The 18,395-nt window shown below is 42.7% G+C and overlaps 1 protein-coding gene across 1 annotated transcript in view; it reads right to left on the bottom strand.

Moving 5' to 3' along the window:
• EML5 (EMAP like 5) overlaps window positions 1–16,681 on the bottom strand; it is a 101,113-nt gene extending 84,432 nt beyond the window's left edge. The window contains exon 1 of the mRNA XM_035107512.3: window positions 15,872–16,681. Within this exon, the coding sequence (XP_034963403.2) occupies window positions 15,872–16,068 (197 nt within the window). The 5' untranslated portion in view covers window positions 16,069–16,681. The remainder of the gene's footprint in view (window positions 1–15,871) is intronic.
• Window positions 16,682–18,395: the final 1,714 nt, after the last annotated feature.

The raw sequence follows: 18,395 nt of genomic DNA on the forward strand, positions 1-18,395 counted from the left end.
GCCTTTCCTTCTCCAGTCCTCTTACATACCTCCCCCTGTCCTTCACCTACATAGAAAATGGAACTTTAATATTGTTCAATGGCAGGCAAGGGAAGAGGAGTCAGGTGAAAAATCAGATGAGAGTTATATGAGCTGCACAATTTTCTACTGCATCATTCTGCAGGTTGTAATCTTGCACCCCTATCTGAAATATCCTCAAGAAAGAAACACTTTTAGAGTCTTCATTAAAGGGCAAGATTCATCTAGTTTAGCTGCCTGGTGACAGCCTGGTGATCTTCCAGCTTATTAACTATTTCTTGGTACACAATGATGGTAATAGGGAACATGTCATTGCACACAGTCATTGTCTTTGACTCATAAACACACATTCATTTTCTTGCTCTATTTCTACAATCAATAAGAATCTTTTTTTTTTTTAGAAAATAAGTCTGAATGGGGCGGGGGAGCACTGTCATAAGAATCAGTGCAGTAAGGAAAACATTTTAATTTCTGATCCCATTGTCACTTTGTGGAAGACATTGCTGGTAAGGGCTGATATTCTCTATAGAAACACAGAGCATGGGACACTAGAGAATATATAACACAGGGTGGAACTCAAAATTACATTTAGAGAGCCATGGAACTGCCGCTACTATATTTCTCTTTCCTGTCTAACATCTTGTCTACTGTAGCACCACGTACATCTTGCTGTGTTTTTCACCATGCCCACATCATATCACCAGCTGTTGATATTCAAGGTACAGAAGCATATAGGGTGTAATTCAACATCATACTCTTCAGCTTGCAGGTTGGAACCATCCCCGATCCCCCCACTTGTTCTGTGGGCTCTCCTGACCTCCCTAGAGCCAATTTCAGGGGTGCAGAGGGGTGGCTAAGCCTCGTTGTGCAAGTAGAATCCCACCTATAGCATGTTGTATTAAACTACACATTATTATTAGGAAAACAGGAGAGGGAAACACACGAAGTGACAGAAGCACCTTTATTATTATTACACTCCTACCCTTCCAATCAATTTGCTTCACTTAGGGAAGCTTACAGCAGATAAAAACAATAACATCCAGTAACAGGCTATTCTCTGGTACAAAAAAATATTCCCACAACAAAAATCATACTCAAGGGAAGAAATTTGGAACTGCACACTACAAATGAGAAATGGCTATCCATTTGTTGTGCTAAAACTGATTAACAAGGAAAGTTAATAGTGTCATTAAGTAGAAAGAACAGCAACTCTCAGTCATTTTATTACATCTGCAGGATCTTACATCCACAACAAACTATATATTGAAGTTACCTAAGCCAAATTAAATACAGTGGTACCTCAGTTTAAATACACAATTGGTTCCAGAAGTCTGTACTTAACCTGAAGCGTACTTAACCTGAAGCGAACTTTCCCATTGAAAGTAATGGAAAGTAGATTAATTCATTCCAGACGGGTCCGCAGAGTACTTAAACTGAAAGTACTCAAACTGAAGCATACTTAAACCGAGGTATGACTGTAGATGAACAACTGTTTACATTTATATTTTTATAGGAATGAGTGTTGGAATTTCTCACCTTCAGATAACAGCAGCAGAACACAGCTTATACATCCTAATTTCTTGACATAATTGCTTTAGTGTTTATGGCAGCAGTCCTAAATTAGGCACATGACATTACATCCCGCTGATCTCTCAAAAACCTAAAGGTACTGTGTATTACTAGGTGAATCTTGTAGAGCAGTGCAGTCCAAAATTATATTTTCCATTGTCAACAGAGGACAAAAAACATTTCTACCACTGTCCAACCATCTCGTCTTCTGTCGTCCCCTTCTCCTCAATCTTTCCCAACATCAGGGTCTTTTCCAAGGATTCTTCTCTTCTCATGAGGTGGCCAAAGTATTGGAGCCTCAGCTTCACGATCTGTCCTTCCAGTGAGCACTCAGGGCTGATTTCCTTCAGAATGAATAGGTTTGATCTTCTTGCAGTCCATGGGACTCTCAAGAGTCTCCTCCAGCACCAGCACCAGCACCAGCACCAGCACCAGCACCAGCACCAGCACCAGCACCCCTCCCTTTACAGGGTGGCTTACAACAAAATCAGACAAGTTAAAAACAAAAAGTAAACCCCATGAAAACACCACCACCAAATATAGCAACACATAACAATTTATTAATAACAGCAGTGACAATCAATTTATCTAATCATGTCTCTTCTCCCGAAACCTGCCAAAACAGGTGCATTTTAACCAATTGTCTAAAATTATATAGAATTGAGACCAGGCATAGAGGAGTGCCTGTGGGAGTTCAGGTCAATGGGCAAGCCTAGCTTTAAAGGCTGCAACAGAAAAAGAGGCATTTCAGCAGATAAAATACACACAATCCCTCTAAATCTCCTTTCCCCCTTTTCTTCTAAAGGCTCCCCCATGCCTTTGGAAACTGCCCATCAGAAATCCAGTGGCTATATAATGGATACTTTCCTCTTCCCCTGTGCCTCTCAAACGATTTTTTTTATATACTAATTTCCTGGGGTTTCTTCTTCACAGCTCTTTTCACTTCTATCCTCTTTGAACTTTGGTTTGAACTGGTATTTTTAGCATAAAGATTGACCACTTTGTTCTATGTAGAAAGCAGAATGGTACTGTTTTCAGATGAGGGCATATGTTACATTGGAAGATAAGCCAGTGTATGATGTTATTAGGTCCTGTAATTTGTTTAGTCAAGCCTAAACTGCTTTGGTATTTTAACTTCTTGTATAGTAAAAATTTCCTTATTTTATAGATTTACCTTTTTTGTAAACCACTTTGAGGTTTTCTACAATCAAATGGTGTATAAATTTTATGACCCTAGAGGTCCATGACCACAGGTTAAGAACCCCTGTTGCAGTAGATAGTTCCTGGGTACCAGTCTGGGCCTGTCAATCAACGTGTTCAGTTTATTTGGTGGATACTTGTGGTATATCAAATGTGCCTTTAAGGGGTCCATTTTCCTCCGATACTTGTCTGGTATGATTAAGGCAAGCCCAATATATTTTGGCACCTGAGGCAAACCACAGAATGCGCCCTCCCTGCTATGCTACGCTACTAGCACATTTTGCATGTTCATACCACACCAAGCACTCACCAGCAATAATGATGATGATAATAATATTTTTGAATTTCTACAGCACTGAGCACTTGGTAGCAATTATAATACAGAACAAAAAACATTTACATGGTCGTACAGCACCAAGCACTCACTCCCCCCCCCCAGCCAGCATGACCAATGGTCAAGGATGACAGGCCACTGAAGAGCCAGTATGGTGTAGTAGTTAACATGACAGATTTGGGCCTGGGAAGCCAGAATTCAAATTCCCACTCAGCCATGAAGCTTTCTCTCTCTGCCTAAGCCTACTTCACAGGATTGTTGTGGGGATTAAATGGGCGGGGATCCATGTACACCACCTTGAGGGAATGCATGGCCAAGGGAGGAGAAGGTGGTGACAAGGTGGAAGAGGAAGATGCTGCCCCATTTCTGCTGCTTCACATGGCATAGTCGCTGTAGTCACTGTGTAAAGTGGCAGCAGCAGGGGGCAGTAGTTTTCTGCTTCCCTATAGGCTTGCTGCTTTTTAGACACTCAGTAAATAGGCTCTCATAATAGGCTGTGATGCCACCCATAAAGGTGTGGCATCTGGAGGAGAAGGAAGAGGAAGAGAAGTCATTGCTTTGCTGCCATCACTTTACACAGTTATGGCTTCTTCTTCTTTGGCGATCACTCATAGCCGAGTAAGATTGTCTTCCATAAACACGATTTTAACAATGGGTCCGTAAGTGACTGTGGAGGCCAATTCTGGATCCACACGTCCTTCCACAGTGGGGACATTGGTTTCCAGGCGGAAGTTTATCACGGTGTGGATTTGCCAAGCGTGCCTTCCTCTTAGCACTTAGCAGTGTGGTGTAGTGGCTAAGAGCGGTAGACTTGTAATCTGGGGAACCAGGTTCGCGTCTCCGCTCCTCCACATGCAGGGTGTCTGTTGTGGGGGAGGAGGGGAAAGGAGATTGTTAGCCACTTTGAGACTCCTTTGGGTAGTGATAAAGTGGGATATCAAATCCAAACTCTTCTTCTTCTTCTCCCTTGCGTCCTGAGATAGAGTTTCTTCAAAGCCCATGACACCTTTGGTAAAGGCTGTTCTCCAACTGGGGTGCTCACAGGCCAGTGTTTCCCAGTTTTACAGTTTATGTTTTACAGTTTTACAATTATGGCAACCCTGCCATGTAAAGCAGTAGCACAGCAGCAGCAGCAGCTTCCTCTTCCTCCTCAGTTCAAGTTCTCTCAGGCACCACTTAAGGCAGCTGTCTCACCCAAAGTTATTGATGAGATGGCTCTGGGTGTGGTCTAATCCCACTTGTTGTGGCTCCAATTTCTTCTAGCTTTGCTTGTGGACATGTAAGAATCAAGGAAAGGCTGTGTGAGCTGCTTGCCTTGTTGCAAGATAGTTATTTTTTAATGTGTTGAACGCAGTAGGGATGGGTGAATCGGTTAATGTTGGTTCCGCTCAATTTCAAATTTTTCAAATCTTAACTTGAAGGGGAAAGGTGGGATATAAATAAATATTATAATAATAACAACAACAAGCAATTTAGTGCAAATTTCTCCAAACACAATATGTTTGTATGAAATTCTGCAGACAAATGCCAGCTCTCTCAGCCTGAAGCAAGATGAACGCTGCATCCCATAGTCAAGTTTGACTGGACTCAACCATCCAGGGGTCTTTTACCCTTACCTTGCCTCTTCCTAATATACTTTTTTCCCCAAAAACAAATTCCTGTAATATAATGCTTTTTTGTTGCGTTGTTTTCACTCATATATGAGCACATTACCTGGCTGGAGAACAACATTGCAAAATTCAGCGTGAATTTTGATTGATGTTTCGGTTCTTGTGTTGTTTCAGAAAGTACAAATTAGGTAGGCTCACTTTTAAATGCAAACTGAATCAGTTTCTCCTCTATCCCTAGTTACCAATAACAATTGTGTGGTTGCACAGTAGTATGCAGAATGTGAATCTGCTGCATGGACTGGTCCAAGCTCAGAGTGATGCTGGGCTGAATATTGCTGGAAGTCCTGGGAGACTTTCTCAAGAAAGTCCTACCACACTGAGAGCCAGTGTGGTGTAGTGGTTAAGAGCGGTAGACTCGTAATCTGGGGAACCGGGTTCGTGTCTCCACTCCTCCACATGCAGCTGCTGGGTGACCTTGGGCTAGTCACACTTCTCTAAAGTCTCTCAGCCCCACCCACCTCACAGGGTGTTTGTTGTGGGGGAGGAGGGGAAAGGAGATTGTTAGCCGCTTTGAGACTCCTTCGGGAAGTGATAAAGCGGGATATCAAATCCAAACTCCTCTTCTTCTTCTTCTTCTTCTTCTTCTTCTTCTTCTTCTTCTTCTTCTTCTTCTTCTTCTTCTTCTTCTTCTACCTGTGGCCTAGATGGTGTCATCAATCTTAGATACCGGTAGATGAGATACCTTTGTGGATAGGAGCAGAGGAAGCATTGTTCTAGAAGAGCCATGAATATGTTGGTATACTGTGAAACCATGCAGGAAAGCATAGCATGGTTTTGGCTTGAAAATGCACTGTATATTGTCCTTCTGATGTCCATTTACCAAGGTGATATGTTTTAGCATGCCAGGCAGATTCCCCAGGAACAAAGTAGTACATGAACAGGCCTTTAGGAACACCCAGGCAGGCATGGTGATATTCTGGAGGTTAGATTGCCACAATAAATCTTATTTTCAGGACCATTTTAATGCCAGATAAATGATCAAATAATATGGCTGCAGTTTCATATAAAAGTGCAAAATTTCAAACTTTGGTTTTCAAATTCTCCTATTCTGGAGTCCTAAAAAGAAATCAAGTTTAAAAACTCACAGACTAATCTTAGTAAATCTTCATAAATCATCCAGATACTGTCTGAAATCTTGTGCTGATGAAAGATAAAGCATAATTCACCTTGCTTGTTCTTGCTGAGGGATTATAAACTGAGAACAAGGATTGACATAGTTCTAAAAGTCAGGAGGACATTTATTTTGTTGTCAGATAACTGCACTGTAAAATTAATCCATTCATCCTGTGTGAATACTGTTGTGATAAAAGGAATATATGCAAATTAAAGTCTAATAATGAAATTCACTACAAGGTTTTCTTTAACTTTTTTTATATACAGTGGTACCTGGGGTTACAGACGCTTCAGGTTACAGATGCTTCAGGTTACAGACTCCTCTAACCCAGAAATAGTACCTCGGGTTAAGAACTTTGCTTCAGGATGACAACAGAAATCGCACGGCGGCGGCATGGCAGCAGTGAGAGGCCCCATTAGCTAAAGTGGTACCTCACGTTAAGAACAGTTTCAGGTTAAGAACGGACCTCCAGAACTAATTAAGTTCTTAACCCGAGATACCACTCTAATATAAGTAAGAAATTACAATCTCTCTCATATATTTGAATTTCTTGTTAAAACTCAATTGTCAGGTTCCAGTGTATGCCCTTTCACTATATTAACTAGTACTCATTCTACACATAGTAAAAATATATGAGGAAGATTCCCCGATTTTTTCACAGGTTGTCTATGCCACTGTTTCATAAAACACCTAAAACAAATTAATGAATTTCAGTACATTATACTCAGGTTTTTCTTAGCCATTCATTTATATCTACCATATCATTGCCCATTTCATGCAGAAGGTAACACATTTCCAATTAATTAATACTGATGAAGGTTCATAGCATTTTTAACAGAAACAAAATGCACACAAAAATATAATTTATTTTTAAATTAATTTAGGTGTTCCCCCCAGAAAAACTAGTGCTCCGAGCTGTGTAGTTCTAGCCTGCATTTACACAGAAGTTGCAGTGCGTCCAATAGGACTGACACTGCAGCCCTAAGTAGAGTATACTCAGAAGTAAGTCCCACTGAGTTAAATGGTGCTTACTTCAGGGAAAAGTGTATAGGATTCAATTGTTAATCAGCTTGATTAGTAGATTAATAAGTGTAACTCAATTTTAATCAAGAAGGGCAAATTTTAATTAGTGGGGCTCAGATTTAAAAATACTTGTTTCTTTTATCATATGGTTCTTGTTCTGGTCTATTACTATAATCTTTAAATATTAAAGATGGCCACTCTGAGTGGTAGCTACTTTTTTATATAAATTATAAACTTGGTCACATTTTTTCTGATGTCTAAAATGAGCACGAGTACCAAAGTTTATAGTGCAATCCTATACTACTACTCTATGTATACTACTCAGAAAAAAGTCCAATTTAATTCAATATGACTAGCCATGGAGGACTACAGCCTTAGTTACTATGCAGAATGAACTAGTGATGAACCTACTCATTCAACTCAGAGAATATTCAGAGGCCCTGCTTCTTTTCCTTTCATTATCTGAGGTATAGTGGACAATTTATACAGAACTGGGGGTTTTCAGCAGGAATGAAGAGATTACAGAACTCCCAAGTTGGATTTGTCTGTCTTCTTCATCGATGGGTTTTAAGTAGCAAGTTGTCTCAACATTCTTGCACAGCCATCAGAAGATATAGCTTTATATACTTGGTGTTTCTTATTACTTGCACATTTTCAAGTTCTATGGTACCGGTATTTCTTAGAGATGCAACTGAACAAATATAACTATACACAGTACTGTATTCCAAATGTGACAACCCTATGGTAAAGAGATCCTGGACAGCACCCCTCTGTAATTCCTCACAATTTGCTTCCCCAAAGAGTCACACAAAGTGCAATCTTGTCATTGTATCCTGTTAAATTTGTACATGAAGCCACTGGCAGACATATTGTGAAAGATACAATGACCATGAAGTCCAGCTTGATGGCACAGGTTGTAGCCTGCTCCATGAGAGAGAAGGCAAGCGTACTAGCCAAACCAACCCCTCCATCTTGTTAACTGTATTGCTTCTATTTGTCTCTGCCTTCCTTCAACCTTGAATGAATGAATGATTTATTTCAGCTTTAAGCTCATATACACATAAAAATAGACACAGTGAGACATACTTGCTTTACAATTAATAAAATAAATATAGAACTAAAAATATAATAATTACAGATAATATAAAATTAGGAAAAATGATATGGTAAAAGCTTTCAGGATTCATGTAACAATCCATTCCGCCTCTTATAGGACAGAACAGAAGTTAAAAATCTTGCCACTTGCAAGGTTACGAACGAATCAGTATCTTGCAATAATAGGGCGAGATGAGTCTCTACTGGAAGCCCAGATAATTTTTGGACTAACGGACTCTAGGTTTTTCCGGACAGCACTATACAGAGGGCATGTAAACACTATGTGCTGAAGGAATTCCGTCGACTGGTTATCACACGAACATAAAACCGAGATTCAGCCCTTAGAGAATCTGTGAAGGACGTTGGAGGGGGAAACATTGAACCGTGCTTTAATAAACGCAAAGCGATGGCTGGCAATAGAAAGGGATGATAAATAAGCTGGAACATGATGTGCGGGAGTAACGCCCATATGCTGAGGCGAACATGCCCACCCCCCCGCCCAACATAAGATTACGTTGCAACTCTGTATCATCCAATCTCTGATTGATAATTTTTTTAGCTGTGGTAAGATCAAAATTTAAAGCTTCTAGGGGGGAGATTCCAAAAAGCAAAAGCTTGACATGGATCTTGCTGGCCCAGGGACTGGTGAATTCGTTATGCCATAAACATTGGGCTAGATAATAATCAGGTAATCCGTGCCAGAGTGTTAGCCAGTAGTTGAAAACCCGTTTCCACAGAAGTGTCTCTAGCAAGGGGATCTTCAGTTCCAGACATATAGCCGCATTGCTCACACATGAGGGAAGTTTCAACAGGCGGCGTAAAAATTGATTTTGGAGGGTCTCAAGAGGGGGAAAATTTGCCAAGGCAACCCAAAGTGGTGCAGCATAAGTGAGTATGGCAGCTATTCTCCCATTAAACACCTTCACCCCGAAGGCACATGCAGAGCCCCATCTGTGAAATAAAACTGGAGAAGTGCGTGGGACACAGTTTTAGCCTTATTGAGGAGATATTGAATTTGTGCTTTCCATCTCAAGTTTTGTTGAAAAAATGTGCCTAAATATTGGAATTTGGAAACTTGTTCCACTGTTGCTCCATTGAGCTTCCACTTGTATTGTTTTCGGCTTCTGGAGAAAATCATTATTTTGGATTTAGAATGGTTGATGGTTAACTGATTGGTTTGACAAAACCTTCCTTCAACTTTCCGCTTTGTTTCCTCTGTGTGAATATTAGATTGTGAACTTCTCAAAGAAGAGAGCTGTCTTCCTGTGCAACTCAATACATGTCTATTCAGAAGTAATCCTCACTGACATCAGTGATACCAGTCCCGTGCAAACGGGATGGGCAGCCCCAAGCCTCAGAGGGCTAACCTGGCAAGAAGGATCTCCAGGGACTGGCTGCTTTTTTGTTTTAGTTTATAACTTTATTCTAACAAGACTCCTGCCACAGGCCTCAGACAGGCTCTGCATGGGCCTGGCTGGTACTTACACTTATGAACAGGATGCAATATTTGATTCTCCTTTTCTTGTTTCCTCTGTTTTGAATTTTAGATTGTAAGCTCCTCATGACAGGGACTTGTCTTATGATTTCAACATCTATTTAAGGGTGTGAGTGTCATTGCTTGTGTAGCCAAAATGGCACCATCCATGCACAAGTGGGAGGCATCAGTAGGAACCCCAAGATTTCAACAAATACAAAAAGAATTTAGTTAAACAGCCCAAGGGGCAAGCAAGAGTGGAAGACAACCACTGTGTTGCTGCTGATATTACATTTTACTACTCTGAGCTTACAAAAAAGGTCTCATTTTTTAAAATAAATAATAGGACACAATGCAATAATAGTTTATAACAGAAAGTGAGAGTTGCTCCCACATAAATGGGTTTAGATCTAGACTTCTGAACTGAATACCCTTCCTTTGCTGTTTTCTCTGTGTTGAATTTTAGATGAAAAGTTCCTCAGGGCAGGGACCTGTCATCTTGTGCAGATTTATGCATGTCTGCTCAGAAGTAATCCCCATTGACTTAATACCATGTGTGGCTATAGGACTAGAATCCTAAATTGAAACCCCTTATTTTGCTGTTTCCCCATGTGATGTTTTTATTTTAATTCCCTTGAGTCAGATTTATTAAACTGCTCCCACTAGCTGAAGGCCACACAAGGACTTCTTCAGCTACTGCAACAGAGCAATCTCCTTAGTGCTATACTGCACTGAATTCCTCCTCGTGTGTATAACAATTAGGGTAACCAGCAAAGTGTAGGGCTGTGCTTTCAACAACTAGACCTAAACCAATGCTAACAAAATAGTCAGTGCCTCTCTAAATTTTCTCTTGGTAAAGGTAAGCATACAAACTGGAGACCAAGGATTTGCCAGGGAGGAGGTGAGCCATGAAAGGAGCCTGTTACCAGGATGAGTGAGAAAAGAGTACAAGGACTGGAAAAGCATCAGCAAGAGTCACTTAGCATTGGGCACGGTTTTGTTTCCAGCCACTCTTGCCTCATGAATCTGTAGTTGGATGAGCAGTTTTGAACACTAAACTAACCATGATTAACCCAACACTGCTGGTTCAGATGTAACAATAAACCATGGTTACCATTCATATTCCAACTTCAAATCTCTTCATACAGAGATTTGTTGGGTTAATTATCATTAACTTGCCAGGCAAACAAACTACATTTGAGCTAAACAATCCATGTCTTATTTGTAAACATGGCCAATAACAGTAATTGTCAACTGCACTTCACTGGCCAACATAAAAACATGTACTAGGGCATGCATGATGTGTCAACAAGAGGATGAAATTAAGGTGGATAGTACCTACCTCCATCTACCAGCTTCTTATGCTGCTCTTTGGAGGGAAAGAGAAATAAATAACCGTGTACTCCTCCAGTTCCTTATAACTTAAACACAAAACCTTTAGCATAGCAGCATGATACTGTATAAAGGTCCAACAAATCAAGATTTCTACTTCCTTCAATTTCAGTGCCTCACTTTTTTCCTTATGCATTGGTAGTCACACACTTTTATGGAAGAAAATAAAGGATTATACACTTGCTTCTATTGGGGGGGTGGTTAAACCTGCACTTTACATCTGGATCTAGATCAGAGGGTGGTTAATTAATGGCCCTCCAGACATTGCTGGACAGTAACTCCCATAATCCCTGACTATTGGTCATCTATTAGACTATTGGCTGAGGCTAATGGGAGGGCCACAGATTAGCCATCCCTGCTCTAAATCATCCTCAAAGTGTGAGTTGGTCCTCTTAAAGTGGGTATGGAAAGTTGAAAGAGAAGTAGCAAGGCTAGCAAGGGAAGCACACAGTGGCTGCTGGAGGCAAATCAAGTCAGGCCAAAGCAGTCACAAACAAGAACTTAGAGAGCTCCACAGGGGCCCTGCTGGTTGAAGTGTCCTGCTACTAAGGCATATATAGGACGATGTTGTTTTTGCTGGAGCAAGCCACCTGAAGTCTTCTATAGGCTAATAAGATCTGAAGTGCAATTGGTTGGCAAGGTGGTTAAATGACATTTGTCCTATTTTGTAGACTTTGATTTTGTGAGGCTTGGGATGATAGAAGTACTGCAGGAGACTCATCATATGAGTTGTGGTGGTTCTGATGGTTCTTCTGTCAGGGGAACAGCCTGAACCTTGTCCTTATCTGAGTCCTCTGCTGCACACTGCAAGTTCCTCAGGTTGAAAGTCATGACAAATAAACTCTTCCTTGACCCTTCCCACCTAAATGCTTACCAGTGCCTTTTTTGTAGCTCTCACCATCAAAGGAATGGTAGCTAAAATATATTCTCTCAACTACAAAACATTGCACCTGACAATAGATATCATCCTTTAAATTTTTTTTAAAAAAATTGTACGCAAATTGCAGCAAATTTGAGATTTTAAATGTAGGTTCAGAGTTTCAAACAAGTCAGTTACACAAAAAGTATCTACAGGTTTGTGCCCTTCAGCACTGTGACTATCAGTGTTATTACAATGTAATTCTATCCATCTTCTCTCAGGAGTAAGCTCTGGTGATTTCTACATAACTGTGCATAGAATCACACATGTTACAGATATTGTAGCCTATTGTTGTATATGAAGACTCAGCCATAAGCCAATACTTTTACTAAGTCTCATTTCCAACATGTATTGTTTCTAGAGCATGACATTTCAAACATCCAAAAAGCTACAACTTTTCAAGCCCATGCAGTGCTATAAGCAGAAAGACAAAGAAAGAAAAGAGCCCACAATGCCTTCTAGACTTTCACAGTAGGCATGATATGGGGTGGTACTTCATATCCGAAACAAATACCGTACTAATAATGTCTCATTGTGTAAAAAAATTTTTTTCACTCCACCAGCATAGCTACCATTTTCTTACAGTGCAAAGAGCTCTTCACAAACATAAAAAAACTCTTTATAAGTTAAAAATTAATTTAAACTTGATCCTGCACAACCTTCTCAATCACCAGAAAGGAGGCAACCAGGTTCAGGGCTGGCTTTTTCAGTAGTTACTGCACCACTGCCTCCTTTAAAGTTGCAGCCCTCCTACCTATGTGAAGATGTGTTCACCACGCTCTGGATCCACCTAATCATTCCCCCAGCTTGATTTTACTAGGGGTCAGGAGGGCACAAAGATTGGCACATTCTTGCTAGCACTCCGTTGATGTCATCATAAACTGAAATTGATCCCATAAATTGGAAAAGACAAAGCATTTGACACCTCTGGAACTGGAACCATAACTGTAGTATCTAAATTACAAAGTAGGTGCAATTATGCTCTCTAATCAGTGCTCAGTCAGCTTCAGAGTGAGATCTAAACCACTGGAACTCTAACCATCATCCAGCCTATTTCATCACTCAGTGTCCTAGAATATCAGTACAGAATGCTCAGGAGCAATTGTGTCAATAGCCCTCTGCATCTCACCATTCAACAATGAAACAAGAGCCTCTCCCCAAGTCCCCACAAGTATTCAGGAATCCATCAGGATCCACAAGTCTCTGGAGGCAGGCCATCATAACTGGTCCCATCACTGCAGAGTGGGATAGCTGCCTTGAGTCCAAACTTCATCAGAAAGATGTCTATCCATGATAAAGGAGTCACAGAAATGCTATCCCCAATTCCTGACTCGTCACACCTGTCACCACCTGGAGTAATGACCTGCTTTGTACATGGGTCCTATAACAACCTAAGACAGACCCATGTGTGACATTTTAATGTATTTTTAATCTTTGTTGGAAGCCGCCCAAAGTGGCTGCGGAAACCCAGCCAGATGGGCGGGGTACAAATAATATATTATTATTAGTCACCCAGTATTATGGTTTTCCCCGTAGTGATGTATGTAAGTGAGAGCTGGACCATAAAGAAGGCTGATCGCCGAAGAATTGATGCTTTTGAATTATGGCACTGGAGGAGACTCTTGAGAGTCCCATGGACTGCAAGAAGATCAAACCTATCCATTCTGAAGGAAATCAGCCCTGAGTGAGTGCTCACTGGAAGGGCAGATCCTGAAGTTGAGGCTCCAATACTTTGGCCACCTCATGAGAAGAGAAGACTCCCTGGAAAAGATCCTGATGTTGGGAAAGATTGAGGGCACAAGGAGAAGGGGACGACAGAGGATGAAATGGTTGGACAGTGTTCTCGAAGCCACCAACATGAGTGTGAACAAACTGCGGGAGGCAGTGGAAGCCTGGTGTGCTCCGGTCCATGGGGTCACGAAGAGTTGGACACGACTAAATGACTAAACAACAACATTATGGTTTGAGATTCCTCTAACACCATGCTTGAGACTACCTCAGCCAGCTCTGTCAGGGAGGCTATTGGGCAACACAATACAACAATAGCATCCCTAATCTAAGACTCAGTGTGTGATACAGACCCTCTAGACCAGGCACAGGCAAACTCAGCCCTCCAGATGTTTTGAGACTACAGTTCCCATCATCCCTGACCACTGGTCCTGTTAGCTAAGGAAGATGGGAGTTGTAGTCCCAAAACATCTAGAGGGCAGAGTTTGCCTATGCCTGCTCTAGAACCACGCCAAGGTAGAGAGGTTTCCTGGTAAGGGAGAATGAACTCTGGTAACTCCACCTTCCTGGCTCTCTAATGAAGCTTGGTGCTGCATTGAGTACTCAGTGGGGCACAGCCATGAAAAATCTGGCACACCCATCTCCCCCAACAAGGTCTCAGTAATGAATGCCAAGTCAGCACACTCTTCCATGATTAAAATACCAACCCAGTTGGTATTTTAGTTTAAGAACTGTTTAAGAACTGTTCAGAAATTTAACATTCAATGAAAAAATATGAGACCACCAGAAGTTCAGAATTAAACAGGAAGCAATGCCTTTTTGTAGTAGGAATCCACAACTACCATTTGTTGTGTTTATAATATACAATTTCAAGAGAAAAATAACAAATTACTGTGGGAAAATCCATTGTCACCAGTCTAAAATAAATAAAATGCATAAGCAAACCAAAGCAAAACTGCTTCAACATATAGATTCAGTCTCATCAATTGCCACCCATAAGACTAAACAGATTCCAAAATTGATGCTTCTAATAATTGTTTGGCAATTCTACCAACTATAAGCACCAATACCAAATGTGTAAAACTGTGATTTCTAACAGCCGAACACAAACAAAGAAATATTTAAAGCTGCAGAAATGGGTCACAGTTATATAATTTACCAACAGTGAATATTTATGAATTTATTGACTTTAATAAATAAGAGAAATTCAAGAAAATCAGCTACCTGAGGTGAGATGTGGGTATATTGTATTGCAGTACTAGGTTTTATTTTTGCTTTTGGAAAACTGGACAAATATAAACTGAATTTACACAGTGTACTTTATGGAACTGGAGAAAAATGTATACGTGTCAGAATTCAAGCCTGTGTTTTAGGGACAGAGTACACACTACTCCTCACCCACATAAGCCGGTCAGAAAAGATACTTGAAGACATTACAATGCTCCAGAAAGATTTTAAGCTTGGACTATTGTAAACTCCCAAGGAGAAGTAGTTTCATAATGAAAGCTGCAAGCAGCAGCCTGAGAACACCTCCCTATGTGCCTTTGGCTGAATGAAACAGGCAGGAGGTTAGTGTTGTTAAGAGGGCACCCTTAGCTGATCTCAGCAATCGCAACAGTACAGATTTCCGATAACAGATGTGTTTATGAGAAAGACAGAGTGGGGGCTGGGATATGAATACAGGAAATCCAATCTGTATTTATAAGGTAAAAATGTTGATTTCTGGGGTTTTCTCGAAGCAAGAAAGAGAAGGAAAGAAGGAAGAGCGATCCTCAGGCATCAGCCTAACAAACTTTTCGTTACTCCCGAGAGCAGAAGGAGATAACCGCCTATTAACAACTGCCCTTGACAACTAGAGAGAAGATTGTTTCCCGGGTATGTACTGTTCGCCAGATCACGAAAGAGAGTGAAACTGCAGTGAACGCGGAAGAAGAGCTGGACGGCCCCTAGGATAGTAAATAAATAATAATAATAATAAACAGACACACACACCCCTCCTCGAATAGGGAAGAGGGGGGAGAGATAATATTGCACGGGGAGGGGAGTGGGGGGTGGGGAAATCCCAGATTAATACGGCGCTTCTGTAGACTGGGATCAAACGAGGACCCTGATGCCCTAAGGAGGGCGCCTGCCTGTCGCTGCTGTTTTTCGCAAGGCGGGAGGAAAGGCAGCGCTTGTCTGTGTCGATCGAGCGCGTTCTCCTCCTCTGACAAGTCTTCCTGCAGAGACGGCGCTTAAAGGAGACCTGGGAATGGAAACGAGGGAGGGAGAGGGAGAGAGAGAAGGAAAGAAGGAAAGGGCTTCCCGGCGGGGTTGGATGGTCCCCCCCCCCTACCTGATGATGTCGTCCTGATGCCCCAGGTAAAATTTCTGCCGGTGCTCCCGGGGGCTGTAGACCACCCCGACCCCCGCCACGAAATAGACGATCTCCTTGGCGGCCGTGTAGTAAAGGTTGTTGCGGCACTGGTGGCCCCGGTAGCCGTAAACCCACTCCAGCCTCAGGTGGCAGTTCGGGGGGCTCCGGTCAGCCATGGCCCGCCTTCCCCTTCCCGCCTGGAGGTCGGGGTCCTTCCTGCCGGAGCCCCGGAGCGGGGTGGGTGGGTAGGTGGGGGTGAGGGTGGAGGGGGAAAGAAAGGGTCCCCTCAATCCCAGGGATCGGTGTCTTCCCCTCGCTCAGTCCCTGGCCGCCGGCATGGAGCCTTCCCGAACAGCCGCCAGTCCGCCCGTCCTCCTCACAGAAGGCGTCGCGGGACGCGCTGGGCTCGCCTCAGCCTGGCAGCGCTGCTGCTGCTGCCGCCGCCGCCGCCGCCGTTCCTGCTAGACATGGCTGCGCGGCGGCTCGGCCTCGGCTCCTCGACTACCATCCACCTGCTGGGCCTGGAGGTCACCCCCTTGCAGCAGCTGAAAACTCCAGACCGAGCCCCGCGACGGACCCCTAGCCCCTTCCGCGCCTCAGCTGCCCGGGCGCTAGGCGCTCCGACTTCTGCCTCCGCCGGTTCGAGATCCGCCTCGCGCGACGTCAATCCTCCTCCGCCGCCACACACACTTTCCCTGTACTCTGCGGCTGCGCAGTCTGTCACCCTTCTTCTTGCCGTCGTCGTCCTCTCCTCATGGCGCCCTTTACATGAGCTGTCCCTTTCCCTTTAACCCCCCCCCCCCGCAGCTTCCCCCGCCCTTGAAAGTGGACTTTCAAGGCGTAATGGCCGTCCTTGTCCTCGCGGCTTCCTCGCGCCACCTGAGGAGAAAAGTGGCGGGGAGGCGGCGTGGGGGAGGGGAAGCAGCCAGGAGGAGGCTACCTGAGGGGAAAGGGTCAAAATATTAAGTCAGAAACGCTTTATTATTATTATTATTATTATTATTATTGAAATACCCCCATCTGACTGGGCTGCCACAGCCACTCTGGGTTGCTGCCACAAAAAATAGAAAAACACAATAAAACATCGAACGTTTAAAAGCTTCGCTTCAAGACTTCAAACACGACCTTCACCGCATGAGGAATGCAGCTGTCCCTCCTTCCCTGACCGAATAGTCTTCCTTGCTTAGTTATCTTACTCGAGACCTTATAAAACCGTCTCTTGTCGTTTAATTCAGTTGCCGGCTGGTGTGGTTCGAAAACCTTCTGCTCCGTTTCACCTCAGAGCCAGATTCAGATGAAAACATGCCCCAAACTTCATTTCGCCTGCTGTACTGTAATAAACCGAGTGCATATGGACGTTCATTAGTATACCTTTTCAAAGCATGGGTTGTGGGGTTTTTTTTATCGACACATCGAAACTCAAACACGTCAAACACACAGAGAGAGATCTGGAGTGAACAGCATTAATTCCGTTCAACTATTTCTCTTCTCAGCATTCGTTGCTGTGCAATTCACATGAACGCGGCGCGATTCTGTATAACTCTCCATGGTGCTGAATTTATCCACAAACCGTTGTTTGTGGCCATTGGCTTCGTTTTGTAACGTTTTAAAAGGGCCAGAATGATGGTGTGTTGCAGTTAAATAAATAAGTAAAGTACCTACTCAGAGCCTTAGATTCTGTTCAGGTGCCCTTTTGGCAATTTTGGGGAGGCATGAGGTACTGGAGCACATTCCAAGCAACATTAAAATGTTGGTTTTCTCCATTGATTGATATGGGTGACCTTCAATTCTGTCTCTGGGGACGTTTAAAAGTAGATTCTCAGTATAAACTAGGAAATGACATTTCCAGGCAAGGATTAGTTACTTCTACCCTTTATCAATTTGACTCTGTCCTCCCGCCACAGCTACTCCTCACCCAGTTACCAGGCCCCTGCCTTCCCTGGTCTTTCATTATTATGCATAACATGGGGCTACTCAGTCTGCTGATACTTCTGTCTTGTGCATGTTTTGGCAGCATAAGCAGGATCACTGGAAAACTTGGTGTTGATATTATTACAATTGGTTTGAGTATGGAGATGGGAGAAGCAGCATTCTAGGGTCTGAACATGAAGAGCTTTATAGGCCAGAAATCAGCCTGTGCTGATTGGAAAGCCAATGCTGAGTTAGTGAGCAAACTGGGATGCTAGTATTACCTGCTCTCAGTGGTCCACTCTCAGAAAGCAGACTACCACATTCTGCACCAGCTTAGCTACCAAATAGCCACAAAGAAGCACCTTGTGTCTCACCTCATGGTTATAGAGATGCAACTGTTGCAAAGTCCAAGTCCAAAAAACTTTGCAATTTACGGTACTACTTTGCAGGATGCCATCAAAACTCCAACCTTAACAATAGATTCAGGAGCACTCCAAGAGCAAACCTCATTGGTCAGCTTGCTCCTTAGAAGTGACATGACAGAATACTTGCCTATGTTTTACCTCCATCAAAAACATTGGCACAAATTATA

The sequence above is a fragment of the Zootoca vivipara genome, chromosome 1, assembly GCF_965207765.1.
Source record: "Zootoca vivipara chromosome 1, rZooViv2.hap1.1, whole genome shotgun sequence".
NCBI classification, from domain to species: domain Eukaryota; kingdom Metazoa; phylum Chordata; class Lepidosauria; order Squamata; family Lacertidae; genus Zootoca; species Zootoca vivipara.